This window comes from Cinclus cinclus, chromosome 3 (genome assembly GCF_963662255.1).
Source record: "Cinclus cinclus chromosome 3, bCinCin1.1, whole genome shotgun sequence".
Taxonomy (NCBI): Eukaryota; Metazoa; Chordata; class Aves; order Passeriformes; family Cinclidae; genus Cinclus; species Cinclus cinclus.
In genome coordinates, this window is record NC_085048.1 from 105,690,399 (window position 1) to 105,707,007 (window position 16,609).

The window sequence follows — 16,609 nt, forward strand, 5'->3', positions numbered from 1 at the left end:
AGAGTTAAAACTGAGCACTGATAAACTCCCCTCTACTACTGAGCAGCCAGCAAATGGAAATAAATAGCTAAAGATGTAATAGGCTACTAAGGGATATTCAGTCTTTGAGCCACATGGGCCATCAAGGCATGTCTTTAAGCCAAGTCCCTCTATTTTGTCCTCATTTTGCAGCATATACCGCTTGTTCTCCTCTGACAGAAAACGGGTAGAGACTGCATTAGAAGCCTGTAACCTTCCCTCTTCCAGGGTAAGCATCTGCAATTATTCAGATCAACATTGCTTGGATTTGGTGCTGTTTCTTCTCTTCTGAGTTTGTTCATGGCTAAGCCTGCTGTGCTGGTTTTGCTGCTGGATGGGTCCTCAGCAGTAGCTCTGGCTTTCCCACACAGAAGTTCCTGATCCGTATATGAGTACCCTTGATTTGAAATTGTGTAGGATCAGGAGCACCTGGAAGAAGCCTAAAAGGATTCAAAGAAAGGGCAGAGTTTGCATGAGCTGTCCTGGAGGAATCCTGTGAGGACATTTAAGAACAGGTGACTGTTGCACAATTTCCAAGGCATGGTTTCAGAGCAGTGTTAGCCTGAGGTGTGATCTGTAGCTGGAGGTTAAGTGACAGGCTAAACTCACCCTGGCTTATCCAAAAGGTGCATGAAGGAAACGTTGAAATGTGGTGTGGATGCTGTTAACGCTGCAGGGATGTAGCTATTGCATCCTGCTAATCCAGGAGCTCTCCTCAGCCCAGAGCATTTCCAGGATAGGATCTTGCCCTTAAGAAGGCTTTTTTCAGAAGGAATGAGCTCAAGCAGGTGATTCCAGTTAATGCTGGAGTCACAGAATCACAGATTGGGTAAGGCTAGGAGGTACCACAGTGGGACAGCTGGTCCTACCTCCCTGCTCAAACTAGCTTTTAATCCCAGGAAAGCTTCTTGCAGGGTCCTCATTCAGGGGTCCAAGAGGTGGGGCAGAACTGTTCTGTAGCAGAGGAGAACCTGCATCTCCCGATCCCTTGACTTATACAAAACTCCATGCTGTGAGGTTTCCTTGACGTTTGCTCCCTAAGTGGTTTAATAGAGCCCACTCCTATAGCTCCAGAAGAACAGTGGAGCAAAATCTTCACCAGCCATACCTCAGGCTCTACTTACAGTGAGACCTTCCTTCATAGGTTTGGGAGCTCAGTTCCATAAAATTCCAAGGAATGTCAGCAGAGTAGGTATAAAATACTATAATAATCTCATCTAAAGTAATATTGTGAAGTTAGAAATGTGGAGAGAAAAATTTTAAAGATGAGTTTCCATTTGACTGATTGCAAACAAGACAAAATGCACCAAAAAGAATCTCTGAAGCGCTGCTTCCTGAATAATTTATTTGATTTATTTCTTCCATTTACTACATGTCTCTGAAAAGAAAATTTTAATATCATTTGGGTCTTTGGAAGAAACTGCATCTTTTTTCTGCTGTTTATCTAAGTAGAGCCAGTTTTACATACATACTGCTGGTTGCTTGTTGCTGGGATACCACCTTCAAAATTATTCAGAGTATAAAGTAGAACCTTTCTTTTGTTGGGACAAAAGGGAAATGTATTGCATGCACCAAAGAAAACTGTGTTGATCATCTTTGAAAAATATTGTAGAAGGGCAAAGCTGGATCTCACGGAGGTAATGGAATAGAAGAAAAGCAGAACTTCAACTGCAACTCTTTTCCTTTGTGTTCCTGTTTATTTGAAGAAGTGAAATCCTTAGCTTCAACTTCCAGCTTTTCTGCCCTATTGTACTGCAGGACAAATGGTGTTCCTGTAAAGCCTTGGAAGAGCAATAGACTTCAGCAGCATGCAAGACATGAATGTCAGGGAGTCTTGCTCAGCAAAATAACACCAAATTTTTCAGAGAATGCATTAAAGTCTTTCATGGACATTAGCAGTTTAGGCTCTTTGGGTTTTCATATTCATGCCTCATGGATTTTCTCCCTGAGTTTCCACCCCTCTCATTGCTCTGGGAAGATATGGAGCTCATTGGCCACAAGCTTCACACGATGTTTGGCTGCAGCTCATGGAACTTAGGAATGAATCTTCAAGCTGGGGACAGCCCCTCATCTGCCTTTTGCAGTGATCTGGGAACAGGTGCCAGAGGAGAGTGTCCCTGTGTGGACTTTTCTGTGATACGACAAGTATCCCCATCCATCAGCCCCACTTTCAGGGAATTATTCCCTGTGTGTGTTTGCCAGGAGAGCCTTTGGCATAACATACAGGCTCTGCATTTAGTGCTGGAGGAGGAAGAGTTCTCATTGCCTGGATAATTGTTTTCATCCTGAGGAATAGCACCAGAGAGGATCCTTGGAACTGCTGAAAATAAATCCTTTATTTTGTATTTAAGGTCCTTAATAAGGGATGGATTCTCTGTGGTACTGAGCACTCCAGCCCTGATTCGGCTGAGCAGCAGAGCATGATCACAATGGGATGGCCCATGGACCTCAAGTCAAGCACTTTTTCAAAGCATGGCTTTATTAATTTCTCTCTTTCTGGGTCAGAACTGGCCTGTGTAGAGTCTTGCATTATCAAGCCCTGATTTTTGAAGCAGTCTTCATCCAGCAGAGCTGAAAGCAGAAGGATCTTTAAATAAATGTTTAAACAAAGTTTTAAAATACCCCAATGAATTTCTGAGTTTGCCATCTGATTCCCCTATGGTTTTGTTTTTTTAAAATCTCGGCTACGTTTTGGAACTAGAATTATGTTGTTGTTGGATATTTTTGTTTGTTTTGGTTAAAGGTGCCTTAAATAGAATTGCAAGAGCTTTATTTTAGCTGGCCTTTTGGCTGTGAAGAGTGGTTTTTGCCTTCTAGTTAATGTTGATGTTCACAGTGAAGCACCAGTGAACTTGACTGTTAAAATAAAATAACCAGCTCTTGAGTCCAGTCTGTGCAAATAATCTGAATTAGCTCTTATGCTGCCAAATACGTAACAGACTGGATACAGATGTTATAAAATCAGGCAGGCTACCAGGTTAAATCAGCAGTGCTTGAAATTAGTAGAGTGTCTTAATCATGGAATAAAATTGAATGCCAATATTAAGCCAGGCTGGAAATGGGGGATGCTCTCATGTGGTACAGAAGGTTTGTGCTTTGTTCGTTGGTGTCAAAACAAGAGATGAGCCCATAAGGTGTGTGGGTGGTTCCTCTGAAATAGGGATGGCTCAGACCGGGCTGAGTAGGGGGGCAGTGTATTTTAATCCCTTTGGGCAGACAGGATTTTGGAATATAGTTGCATGAGGTTGTGCCTGAGGTGGCTTTTTTCTCCCATGTAGACATTTGTTTTGTAGCCCACTGATTATGATACTGGTAGGAAATACCTATTAAAATGTTTTGTATACTTATATCTGAAGGCTCATATTGGTTTTTCTCTTTGTAGTGGGTGTTTGGAAACATAGGGAGGCAAACTGATGTATATTAATTTGGTCTGAGTGGCAAATCAGAGCCTGGCTCTTAGGTCATTGGAAGGGTTCCACATTTGTTCAGCTGAGCACCTTCAAATCCCTTGTAAAGAAAAAAAACAGTGGCTTGATGGGGGACTGTAGTTCTGTGATAATTAGAGAATCATTGGAAAGCCCTCTGCTGAGGGGCAGCCCCCTGCTGGACAGGGGTTATAAGCAGAGGGAGCAGGGGAGGGCAAGGTGCCAACTCTAACAAGAAAATTCCCAAGTTTTGAGAATGCCAGCCTTAAGGAAAACACAGGTGTTGGCACCAAGAGCTGCACAGCTTGAATTTATCAGTGTAACGGGTGCAGGTTCAGTACCACTGGCAGCCCTCACTAGAAGGAGCTATTTTCATCCTCTGCCCTCAGCTTTCCCACTTCTCCATCCACCCTTGCACTGGACTTGGCAGCAGTGCCACTGGCGAATTACCTGGATCAGGGATTGGTCCCTTGTAAAACACACAGGGAGGTTTTGGCTGGGTTAGTTTTAAACCAGCTCATCCTGCAGCCACTCACGGTCTGCCAAAAAAAAGAGGGCACAAGGGTCTGATGGTGTCACCTTAGAATGTTGGAGCCTGGAGATGGTTATCCAAGCAGAGCAGAGGATCAGCCCGTCTTGGTCAATCTGCTCTTCTGGACAGAAACAGAATAAAACCCTCTCAAGCCCCTGCAGGTTTGAGATGAAAGGAGACAAAATGATGCCTGTGGTATCATTTATTTACTGTAACCCAAAGCAGGAAAAACATAGAAAAGTTTCCTTGTGTCTGACATAGGTTTGAATGGATGCTTCCAGTTCCCTTGGCAACAGTGCTAAACAGGCAGAATAAATACAAGCACTGATTGCCCCAGCAGCAGCTCGCTTCCCAGACATCCAGATTCCAACAGCCTGCCAGGCAAACAGCTTTGTGCCCAAGTTACCATTTTCCTCCTCTAGTTCATTGCATTTTGGAGCATGGAGAGGCATCCTGTGGGTTCATGGTGCTCCCAGAGACCACGTGTCATAGCTTTGGATGAAAGACTCTGAAGCTTCAAGCAAAGGACTTACCCAGTACAGTAATTGCCTCCAGTAATTTGATTTTTTCAGAGAAGAATGTAGTGAGGATGATGAAATTGCCATATAGAAGTTGGACTAAATTTAAATTGCTCTAAATTGTAGAAAATCTAAGGAAAAAATAATACTGGCATGTCTTCTACAGGAGTGCATTTTTATCAATTCCTCTAAAAGAAATCTGGTTGCCAAATATGTTACACTGAGTGTTTAGGACAAAGATGGATGGAAAAGCTGTGCTGCTTGAGTCTTGCCCAGAATTGTGGCATCTTGAACATGTATCTTCAGGAAGGAAAAGGCAAAATCACTGCTGCAGTCAGGGAACAAGTGTATTTGTAATGACACAGTGACCCAGTTTGTTCCCTAGTTGTGTGGCAGTTTTGGAAAGATGAGTGGCATCCTCATCCTCTGTAATGCTGCTGTTCTGCTCACTCAAAAACAAGGCTCAGCACTGCTGGGGTGAACTCAGAGGCGTTATCAGGGCTGATATACCTATTTCTGCTGTAGGTGAGGGGGTTAGATGGGGAGATGTCCCTTCCTCCTCTTTCACAGGTGCTCAGAGAAAGAGAAAACTGTGCCTCGTGGAAGCTAATAGATGTGTTTGTATATATTTTTTAAAATATGTACTCTTTAAGGTGCCCTGTGATTCAAGGGAATTTATATTCCTGCAGAATCTGGGCTCCTCTAGCTTGCAGGAAGGAAATCACAAGCAGCCAAGAAGTGAGTGATCTGTTTGCAAAGAACATATAAAAGTGCTGTGTCTCTCTTTCACTGTTTTTTTCCACATTTCACAGAATGATTCAATTCCTCAAGACGACTTCACCCCAGAAGTGTACAGAGTGTTCTTAAACAACCTCTGCCCTCGGCCTGAGATCGACCACATCTTTTCTGAGTTGTAAGGAAAGACTCTCGTTGGTTTATTTATTTATTTTTCTCATTCACTGATTTTCTGGGCTGGAGATGCCAAAGTAGATTATTTATACTATAGCAGCATGCAGTGCTTGCTAGTCACAGATTTAAATGTCAGTCAGGGCTATTATTTAATCTTGGATCAAGGGTTCTTTCTCTCCCAGGCTCTTACCTCTACTTCTGATGGCTTGAGTTTTAAAGGAATTTTTTCCTAGAGGAGAAGAACCGCCAGGTCTTGTTTTCTGTATTGATCAGAATAGTTAAGGTTTCTAAGAAAGTAAGAAAAAAATAACAATAAGCAATAACATCATGAAATAGGCATATGTATAATCACCCCCAAAAGCTTAATTAGGACTGGCAAAAATGCAGTAACTTTTAGGATTTGTGTATGATGAATTCACACCGTGAAATTAAATTAGCAGCCAGCTACAACTGATTTCATACGTTCAGTTATGAGCTCTGTAACTCCTGGTGTTTCTACCCCTTCCAGCAATATGTGTACTTCCAGTTTCAGCAGAGCCTGATCAACGGAGTCAGAACATTAAGCAATATGAGAGGAAAGCAATTTCCAAATACACCCCATGATCTCCAAAGTAATTGGTGAAGGTATTTTAGCAAAACCACTGTGCTCACATTCTCCTTTTGGGGTTGTTGTCCCTAAAGGGGTTTCAGAGGAGCACAGCCCTGTCCCAGTTTGCTCCCACTGCACCCAGGAGAGGCTTCCCATTGCTCCCTGGCAGAGCAGAACTAGGCCAGGCCTGAGTGCTCTAGACAGCCCTGAGCTTACGTGGCCCAGAGACTTCCTGGTTATCTATCTGGGCACAACTTGTACCCAAACTCTACTCTTTTCACTGACTCTCTAAATAGACATCTTTTTGCTTGTATTATACAGCACCTTGGAGCTTTTAAAATGTAGACCCATACAAATTACCAAAATAATGAAATCAGGGCTGCTGTTATTCAGCAGTAAACCCAAATAGTTGGGCCAGGAATGCCAGCAGAATGTTTGTGGCAAGCTCAGGATTGAATTCCACTGCTGTTTTCTCTTCTACTTTTGAAAATAAGAATTCAAGAGGAATGAAAGGCTTTTAGCATTGCTCCTATCCTTCCCATTGATGCCTGTAATGCTGAACATTGTCAAAGATCTTTGTACTAGATGGCTGATGAAGAACCCTTGGCAAAAAAAATTAGTCCAGAGACACAGTGGGGTTATGTTTTTGTTATATGATAGATTTGTATTAATCTTGTTTCAGTTTCCTTGGGAAATTTCAGACATGGAACAAGATTTCAAGGAAATGTATTAAAGTAACTTTGCTGTTGCTTTAATTTCTCTCTAGTGGTGCCAAGAGCAAACCCTACCTTACTGTTGATCAGATGATGGACTTTATAAATTTGAAGCAACGGGATCCACGATTAAATGAGATTCTTTATCCGCCACTCAAACAAGAACAAGTTCAAGTGCTGATTGAGAAGTACGAACCTAATTGCAACCTAGCAAAGAAAGGTCAGTGGATTCACACTCCTGCTGTACTCAGTTCCTGATGTGAAACAGAACTCAATTATCCTACATGCTAAAGCAAAACTTGGTTCAAAATCCAGTTGCTTTCCCAGCTGTCTGCTTTGGGGATGATACAGATGTGTGAGACATCATGTGGTGCAATTTTAAATGTGTTTGGTTGGTATGAGGTTAGGAAGGATGGCGCTGGTTTTCATGCTTGCTTTGCAGGTGTGTGTGATTGGCAGAAGAGTTGCTTGGTATGCAACCCTCAGCAGAAACCTGACTATCACAGTGACTGTTTACCAGCATCTAAAATGTCAAGTTGAAAGAAAAAATCAGGGACAACGCAACTAAGAGCATGATAATTCTATCATTAATAATACTATTAAGTCTAGCCCTGTGCTTTTGGATAAAGTGGTGTACAATGCAAGATATGAGATCAACTCAGTGTATTTCATGCTATAATCACAGACAATTCCCTTTTGAACATCTCAAGTGTTGTCAAGACTTAGCTGGGCATTTTGCCAAAACCAGTGAAAGAACTCCTGCACAAATCTCTGCAGACTTTTGCTACCACCACGAGTCTTAAAAGAGTATTCAGTCTGTGTCTGCGTCCTGTTTTATTCCATTCCACATATCCTAATGATTAGCCCAGCTTTTGAGGTGTTTACACCTTGGAAATTTTATAGGCATAGGAGTATCCTGAAAACCAGGAACAAAAAGATTGTTTGGTCCAGAGACTGTGCATCAAAAAAGTCCAAAAAGACCTAACAGTCTAGAGGTTAACTGAAGGCACTCCCATCTTTCTCTGGAAGCCTTCTCACCTTGACATCTTCCTGACGGAAATTGATGTCATGATCAATGTTGTCTCTCAAACACTTCTAATTTTTCTCTTAAGTCTTCTTATTTTTTTAGTCCAATCAAACTGAGTGTTTCCAGAGATTTTGCTGGAGGGTTAAATCCTGCTTCTTTGCCATATTTATGCAAACTGTCTTTTGATGTCAGTAGGAACAGTACCTTGAGTAAATGGAAACATGTTGTGACCTCCTTTCTCATCTGTGCAAATATTAGGACTGTGCTCTGTGCTTACCTTATTTCCCACCAGAGGCAGGAAAGTCTGTTACCTAAAAGATCATTCTTGTTACCCAAATATTAGCACTTCCTAGAAACTAAATAAAGGATTTATTAGAAGTAGGTGTGTTGGTGTGTCAGCAGAAGGCCAGAGTCAAAATGGAATTGCCTTCTGACTAGCAATAAGGAGAAAACATGGAACAGAGCCCAGGAAGAAGGGTGCTGTGGTGGTGTTTGCTACCACCCTCCAATGGGATTTGTGGCACACCTCCAGCTTTACCCCATTTACCTTGGTGCACACATTTGCTGCAGATATTTGCTGTTCCATCGATGCCTCTCTTCCTAGGTGTGATTTATGTTGCTCTTAAAGAATCACTTCTCTCTCAAAATGCTCACTTGAACAAGGGAAAGGCAGATCATAGAGAGTTAATTCTTTTCATGGGATTGTTGTGGGATTTTTTTTTCGCTTTTGAGACTTGTGCACTAGGGTACAGCTGGCACAACCTGAGAACCACCTCTGTGCTGAAGACGCCACCTCCCTGTCTGGCAGCTGAGCTGCAGGAACTGGCACATGCTCCAGTGCAAATCCCAAGCTTACTGCCTTAAAATGACAGGAATTGGCTAATCAGGAATGACATGGGGACACAATATTTTCTGTACATCTGCTCCAAGTTGGAAATGCAATTCACTGTATATTAAATGATGTGTAGGTGTGCATTCATTTCTGCACTCATGGAATAATTGTCAAAAAATGCTTAATGTCTATAAAATGTCACCAAAATATAACCACATACTTAGAGCAGTGATTTAACCTTTTAATCTGGTGCTCTGTAAAAGGGATGATCACCTAGGCTTCCTGCTGCCAGGGTTGTTGAAGTGAAATTTCCAGACAGTTTTGGCCAGAAACATGAACACAGACACCCAGGCAACCTCCAAAAGTGTGCTGCACATGCTTCTTAGCAAATAAAATTTCATACATGGAAAAGTTCTTTTAAATAAAATCAGGCATTTTTTTCCTTGAAAATGTAAATCCAAGTACATGAAGTGGAAGCTATGTACAGCACCTGACTCCTTGCTCCCTGCTTTGATAGTGCTGGACCTTCACTCATCTGATGATTGTTCTTAATTTCCCGTCCCAGTTCATGGTCTGTGCACATCCACTGGACCACAATATTCTCTTCTAATTATTCTCTCATAGTTAACTAAATGAATTTCTATTGAGTTGTTATGCTGTCTCTCACCTTTCACAGCACTATTTAAATGCTTTTGAGATCTCCTAATTCCCCTGGTCATTGTTGTAGCCCTTTTGTTGTACCTGTTGCTGTTCATCTACGCTATTATGAACACAGTAAGCAAGAGCTGTCCACAGTATTTTAAATTTTTGCAGCTCCTCAGGTACCTGGTAAAATCTAATGCTGGTGTTGCTGCTGGTGAAGTTCCTTAGGTTAAAGAGTTCTAAGTAAAAATCCTGCCCGTGTTCCTGCTTGTCACTGATGTATTTTAGGTGTATTTATTGATGGGATATGGTGGAGCTTTTGCAAAATCAGCAGATAGGTGGGCTTGACATCTGCATAGGTTAAGTATCTGGAGTAGTGTTTTATCGTGGTTCAGGTAAGCTGTTGTGATTAATGTTTTGTGTCATGCAGTGAAGGAGATTAATTCACTGTAGAACGTGTCCCTTATCAGGTGGAAGCAGGAGGAAGTCCCTGGTAGTGCTGAGCAGTCTCTCCCTGTCAGCAGTAGTGTGCTGGGGACTGTGAGGCTGGAGAAGAATTTACCATATATATTTTTTTCCCATTCTGCAGAAGCATGATGGTTCTTCCTTTACTTAATGATGCAATTCGTTTCTAAAGGTTTCTGAGTTTAAAAGGAGCTTTGACAGCTCAAATCCCAATGTCTCAGTTTCAACCTTTCATTCTGAAACCAGGTAAAGTGCTCTGGAAACCACAGAGCTGCAGCCCTGGCTCTGGGGACATCCTGTGTCACTTCTACTCCAAGCATGCAAGAAGAGCTGTACCCATGTACCAGATTAGAAATGAAAGCAGGGAAGAACACAAACCCAAGGTCTGCTAGGGAAAGGAGGTATGAAAAAACTAAAGCTATACAAAATATGTGTTTCCACCATCGTCCTTGGAGGGAGCAAGACAAGGGTTAGGTTATTATCAGCCTTTATTTTTAGAGTGGTTTTTGTGGTGGAAGATTTAAAAACAGAGTGTGCAAATGCTTTAAGTAATGGCATAAAGATGTTGATTTTTTTTCCTCTTAAGGATGCATTTATTTAAATATTATCTCTGCTTCTTGAATGTTAAAGGGCCAAACCTTTAGATCTGCACAGAGGAAAAGAGCTTTGCTCTTATATTTCACAGTGTTTCTTTCTCCAGATTTTCTCTGTATCTTTTTGCTATATGTCAGATTTGGTTAGACATATATTTAGAAGGATTGTAGAGGAGCTGGTTGTATAATTCTCTTTCCATAATGCTCTATCCATAATTCCAGTATTAATTCTATTTTGCAGTGCACATTTATTGGTAGTTGTTGCGCTGCATTTTTCTTAGGTAATAAAATAAATTAAGTCATTACCATTCAATTAAGATACATTTAATTTTATACAGCATCTATTGTATTAATTTTTCCCATGGCAGCCTTAATACCAGGCAGTATTCACTCCAGCATAAATATGTTTTTCCTCCTTTAAACTTCTATGCAATTTAAACATTTTCACCCCACTGCATTAAATTCACCTCTTAGAAACTGCTCAACCATAATTACACATTGGATTCTTTTGATGGTAGAAGGGGGTCATTTCCTGGGTAACAGAGTTTAATGGCAAAAACAAGCACTGTGCAGCCATAGCTCTACTTTTAAGACATACTTCATAATATTTAAAGCATAAATTCTGATGTATAAATCATTCAGGCAAATGGTTGGGCCTTCTGGTATGAAACATTTGTAGGAAGTGTTACAAAACAGTTGAAATTCTTTGGCCTCCCAATTGTAACAGTGGAAAGTAAGAATACTTACCCAAAAGCCCATTAACTTTGGGACTGTCAGTGTTTTCCAGCATTCCAGCTGTATAAGAGAAGAGCTCTCTGCACTGTTTCTGTCTCAAAAATTGACAGAACAATAGACCCCAGTCATGATTTATTACTCTTTGAAATGTTTAAGCCACATCAAAGTCATAGTCTAGCCCAGGCTCTCAGTAGCAAGTGCTAAACTGGGGAGCTTACCAGAAAACCTTTTTTACAAAATTGTTTCAAAAAAAATATATATATATCTTTGCAACAAATGTTAGTATGGATAATGTGTCAACATAAATAAGTTAATAGAAACTTACTTGTCAAAATGAATTTGCAAAATGTATTTCTGCAATACACTGGAGGTTGTTTTTTCTAGTTAGGCTTTAAAATTAATTTCAGATCTTGTAGTTGTTTTGGAACATTGCATCTCAAGTGAAAAACTAAATGTAAAAATCTTCTAGAATGGAAAATCTGCAATTATAAGGATTTTTTTGCATCTGCTTTACAGGTAAATTGTGTCTTCATTGAACTGTCCCAACTGAACAGTGATGTGGACTAGTGATAATGGATTTTGCAACAGTGAACACTGCTGTTGACATTAGGGATAATGAAAATACCAAAAATATATTTAGGGTTCCAGGGAGGGCAAGTTTTGTGATCTTCAGTGTATAATGCAGGTACTTTGAAAGAAGCCTGAGCTTTGCAGAAATCCATTCTGGACCTGGTATCTGGTACCAGGAATAGCTTAGTTGATATCAGTAAAACAGTTCAGAATGTAAAATGGCCCAGACTTACTGTGGAATCTGTCTTCAGAGCTGCAGAGCATTTAAACTCATGGTGATAATGCAAGTTGTGAAATCAGGCCAGCCCTGTGCTATCAAACATGGAAGTGACCACACCAGTGACTCCTGTTCCATGACCTGCAGAGGGGCCACCTGGTGGGCCTTGGGATCAAACCCTACAGGCAGCCTTCAACCCTGTGTCCTAGCACTGAGAATTGCTGAAAACACTTGGGCTGACAGGACCACAAAGCAAACACCGTTTTAGAGGTTTTAGCACCTCATTCCCTCCAGCTGGAACTTTTGCCCGGAAATAGGAGACTCTTATGTCAATACTGTGTTTCAGGGGTTATGGAGACATTTTTCTGAAGTTGCCTGCTTGCATTGTGTTTGACTCTGCCTCAGACTATCAGAGGTCATAAACAGAAAACTTAGTCCAACAGTAAAACTGTTTCTTTTGTGCTTGTTGCTGTCTCTTTCATGGAGCATGGGGAAGTATTTTATTTTAGCAGCAGGATTTATTATTTGAAGACGAATATTAGATAAAATTTACTTCTGAAAATATAAAGGAGCCTCGACTCAAGTGCTGAAGGAAATAAATGTAGATAAAGCTTGGACAAATGTGGCATGGGTTGGCTCTTCTTTATGAGTTGTACAAATGTAGTGCTTTCAGCTGGAAGGGGCCCCTGAGGACACAGGGAGTGAAAGCTGCTGGGATCCACTGGGTGACATCTAGGACCAGTGGCACAGGAGCCACAACTGGGCTCACTGCCATTGGGCCATCCCCTTTTGTGTGTCATTTTTGGGGTTTGCCTTGTCCTCGGGTCAGCTTGACTCCACAGACAGTCAGTCTGTGCCTTGAGGAGCCAGTCCTGACCCTGGAGTCTTTTGGGATATGTGGTATCTGTCAGAGCAGGGCTCTCAGAGAGCTGGAGCCTGGGCACTTCTGGAACACAGCATCCATATGAGGAAGTTTCCCTTCTCATGTCAGACACAATCATCTAACAATATCCTTTCACTGGAATAAGCCTATAAATACAGCGGGGTTAAACGCTGGGGAGGCAGAAAGAAGTGGTAAACTAAAGGACAATGTTGGCACAAGAACACAGAGGGATCAAGTGGCCTTGAATAAATTTAGGGTGGAAATGAGGGAAACTTTCCTAACAATATGGTCCTGGCACAGACTGCCAGAGGTAGTAAAGAGTGCAGAAAAAGCAATTGTTATTAGGAGAGAGCTCAAGTTGTTTATGAAAGGGATTGTTCACTGCAGCGCCTGCAGCTGCCGAACCAAGTTTAAAGAACAAATAAGGAAGGCCCTTTAAAGGGACTAAAATCCCTTATTTTCAGTTTATTTGCACTGTCTTTGCAGTGTCAGCCCTTTATTCTTTTCTGCTTCTAGTTAATATTATTTTTTTTTTTCAGCTGCAGGAGTTTCTGGAAGTAAAAATGTCACCTGTGATTTTTCTCTGTTAGATTATTTTTCAGCACTTATAGCACACTGACACTCATCTCTTCCCACGATACTACAGGACAGTCTTTTTGGCAAGTGCATTAATAGCTTATGTAGAGAAGTATCACTTAACAGAAAAATATATAGATACTTTTAGATGTCTTTTAGTGCAAATTAGTAATTGGAACTAAGCCAACATTTAATATTATTCCATCTCCCAGGATCACTCTTAGGCAGAGTGATATTTTTGAGTGATTGTACAGCGGATGTTTTTGAGAGGTTTGGCAAGATAGTGACATATTCCAGTGGTGTCCCTCTTTCAGTCTGTCAGAAATAACTGTAGTATTGCTGTGATGAATGGTGTTTTTATCTGATTTAAATCCTTTCCACTCAGCTGACTTAGAAACCTGCCATGTTGCAAAGTGCTCATCCCACTGTTAGCTAGGGACTGGTGTGAAGGTGGCTTTGTCGTGGTTTTTTGGATTTAGCTGGATCTAAATGAACTGTCTTCTGATACTCTGTACGGGATATCCTGTCAGAAACAATTTCTACTACATCTCTGCTGGCAAGTCAAGAGCAGAGAATGGGCTTGTGGCCATAAAACCCTGCTTTAGTCTTGAGACTTAGGAGAGATCAGTTGCTTGGTGTTTTCCCCCACTCCTAAACAATTACTGGTTATTCAAGTTTGTATACATCTGCCTGCTAAAGTTTTAGAAACGGTTCCAAGACTTGATGTCCTTTTAACGAAACTTCTGCTTACCAGAATCTCTGAACTGTGACTTTGCATTGTAACAGCAGAGGGTTTTAAAGCTGGTACAGGCATTTAAAGGATCAATACCCATCAAAATAAATGTGTTTCCAAGGTATAAATTTTAAGGGAGAGAAAATGTTGAGTGCTTGGAATCTTCCCTGCTTCAGTGTGTGTTTTGTTGTTTTCTCACACTATTGGAGAAAAATGCACCCTTTTCATAGGCTGTGTAGCCCCTGTGGGTTAGAGACCTTCCTGAGAGCTTGAAAAGGGCTGAAAAATCCTGTGACTTCTAATAAAATAATAAATACCATGCTCAACATTGCACAGTAGTTTTAAAATCTTGTTAAACCCAGATGGTTCATGCCTACAGGCACCAGTGAGATTTGAAATCCAGTTTTTTTTCCTCAGGTGACACTCCTTCTTCCTTTCCCTTTGGAGATGGCAGTGTCCTTGGAATGTTCCCTGATTGAAGTAGATTTGCTGTTTGGCATGGCTTGCATGGAAGCTTGTAGGAAATATTTCTTCACTGGAATGAATTAAGTGTCTTGGGCTGCAGTGCCTCATCTTGATAGTTCAGAAAAGTGTTTTTTCATCTGCAAATATTTTCTTGCTCCCCTCAAAAAGGTAAATAATTGTATCCACTCTTGTTTTTCTCTGTGCACTTGTACAGATGATAAAGTGGACATGGTAGCTTCATTTGAATGACAAGCATTCCTGATTTAGGCACACTGAACTCTGCTTTACTTGATGAGCCTTCCTCTGCACAAAGCTCTGGATCTCTGTGTCCTTGGGCATGCGATACTTCCACATGGATTAATGGATATTGAGCAAGCTCTTTTATGTAGGCTACTTAGGCACAACATATTTGCCTGCCCGTGTTTTCCCTCACTGACTGCTTGTCATTCGGTAAGCATTTATCCAGATCTTGTATCAGAGCTATCATTCTCTGTTTGTGTTCAGATTTCCTGTTCAAGACTGGAGCGAGGAGTCTTGCTCTGTTCCTTTCTTACTGAGTTTTCCATTTCTGTTTCAAGAGCATGCTCTCCAAGACAGCTTGTTCTGGTTTGTGGTCAGGTAACTATCTAATATACAGAAGTATAACTGAGGGCAGAATTGGATCCATTATGTTTTCCTCCAAGTTTAGAGAATGGAAATGAGATTTGAACACAACAGGATATTGTCGTACTTTGATTGTAAAGGATTTAAGGAAGGAGACAACCAATAAATCTACTGCAAGACTGTTTCCTAGCACACTTAGTTGAAGCACTGCCAAGCTTTTTCAGACACTCACCCCAGCTATTCTAGTGCTCATTCTGGTCTCATTACCTGTTTAATTCCTTTTCCTTAATCACCTTTTTTGATGCAGCTTCTTATACAGATGGTTTGCTGTTCTCTGCCTCTCATCTGCTTCTCAGGGCAATAGATTTCTAGGCATCTTTTTTCCTATTCACCTCTTTGATTATTCTTTTCTCTAGTAATTAGCTATGTAGCTTGAATTATTGTTTGTGTGCTCTCATTTGATTTGTGTCCCAATTACCTGGTTTGTTACAACTTTGACCTCTTGTTTTGCTAACCGCCACCAGAGAATTGTCTGTTCTTTAAACCCCGTGTTGTTGATTATACTTTTTTGCATTATTAAGGACTTTATGAAACCAGACCTACTGCTGATTGGTGTTCAGCCTCTGGACTTTTTCTGTGATTCAGCTTGCAAATTCAAAGAAACCCTGATCTTTTAAGCTGACCTCAGTTTATTTCTATCTGAGTTTTTTTGCCGATTAGTTTTTTCAGTTAGGAAAAATTTGAGTTTAAAACTTCATTAAATGCTTCACTAATATCCAGATGCAATAATTCAGATATATAGCTGTTGCTCCACTTATTAATTTGGTAAGGCTAAATAATGTGAATTTTTGCCCTTACTGGTGATTGAGAGAACTGCTGAAATGGAAGAGCTGCTGATGATTTCTCCATGTGTTATGTAAATGGTGGTTGGTACTTTGATGTTTTTATATATCTGCAGGCTCTGACCTGAGGTCTGAGAATCTTTGCTGTCCTCAGTGTTTTTTCTAAAACAGAGCAGCACTGAGATTCCTGGGGTAAGGTTTAGTAACCCAGCTGTAGGGTTTGGGTCTTTTTGGTCTGGGCTGAGCTTGTACCGTATTCTCTCCTTGTGATGAGAGGATGTCCCTTGGATGGTGCAACAGGACAGTCTTGCCCTGCCCTGGTTTGCAAAACTAAATACAGACAGAAATTCCAGTTACCCCATAGCAGTGTGGTAGTAGAACATGTGTCTGGAAAGGAAAGCAGGTTTCAGCATCACTTGGATGCAAATGCTGCAAGTGCCACCAGAGCAGCTCTAGCACACTGTATCCCACACCGTGTGAATTTTATGTAAATTCATCTTGTGAGCTTCTCTGCTGGCTCACAAAGCTAGAGAATAGAGACTAGCTAATCTGTGCCCAGGGTCAAGACACACACCGGGATTCTGTGCATCCTACTCCACACTGTGCATGAAACTTTAATACCTAATGAGCTGTAGATTGCAGTGCTCATTTGTGAGAGAGAATTTTCAGTGGGACATGATTTGCAGATCTCTCCCTGGATTATCAAGTATCTGCTTTACTTG

General features: G+C 41.1%; 1 protein-coding gene across 1 annotated transcript in view; it reads left to right on the forward strand.

Annotated features, from left to right (window-relative positions):
* PLCB1 (phospholipase C beta 1) overlaps positions 1-16,609 on the forward strand; it is a 335,098-nt gene that overhangs the window by 205,796 nt on the left and 112,693 nt on the right. The window contains exons 7-9 of the mRNA XM_062490621.1: positions 172-247; positions 5,306-5,406; positions 6,758-6,924. Of these exons, the coding sequence (XP_062346605.1) occupies positions 172-247; positions 5,306-5,406; positions 6,758-6,924 (344 nt within the window). The remainder of the gene's footprint in view (positions 1-171; positions 248-5,305; positions 5,407-6,757; positions 6,925-16,609) is intronic.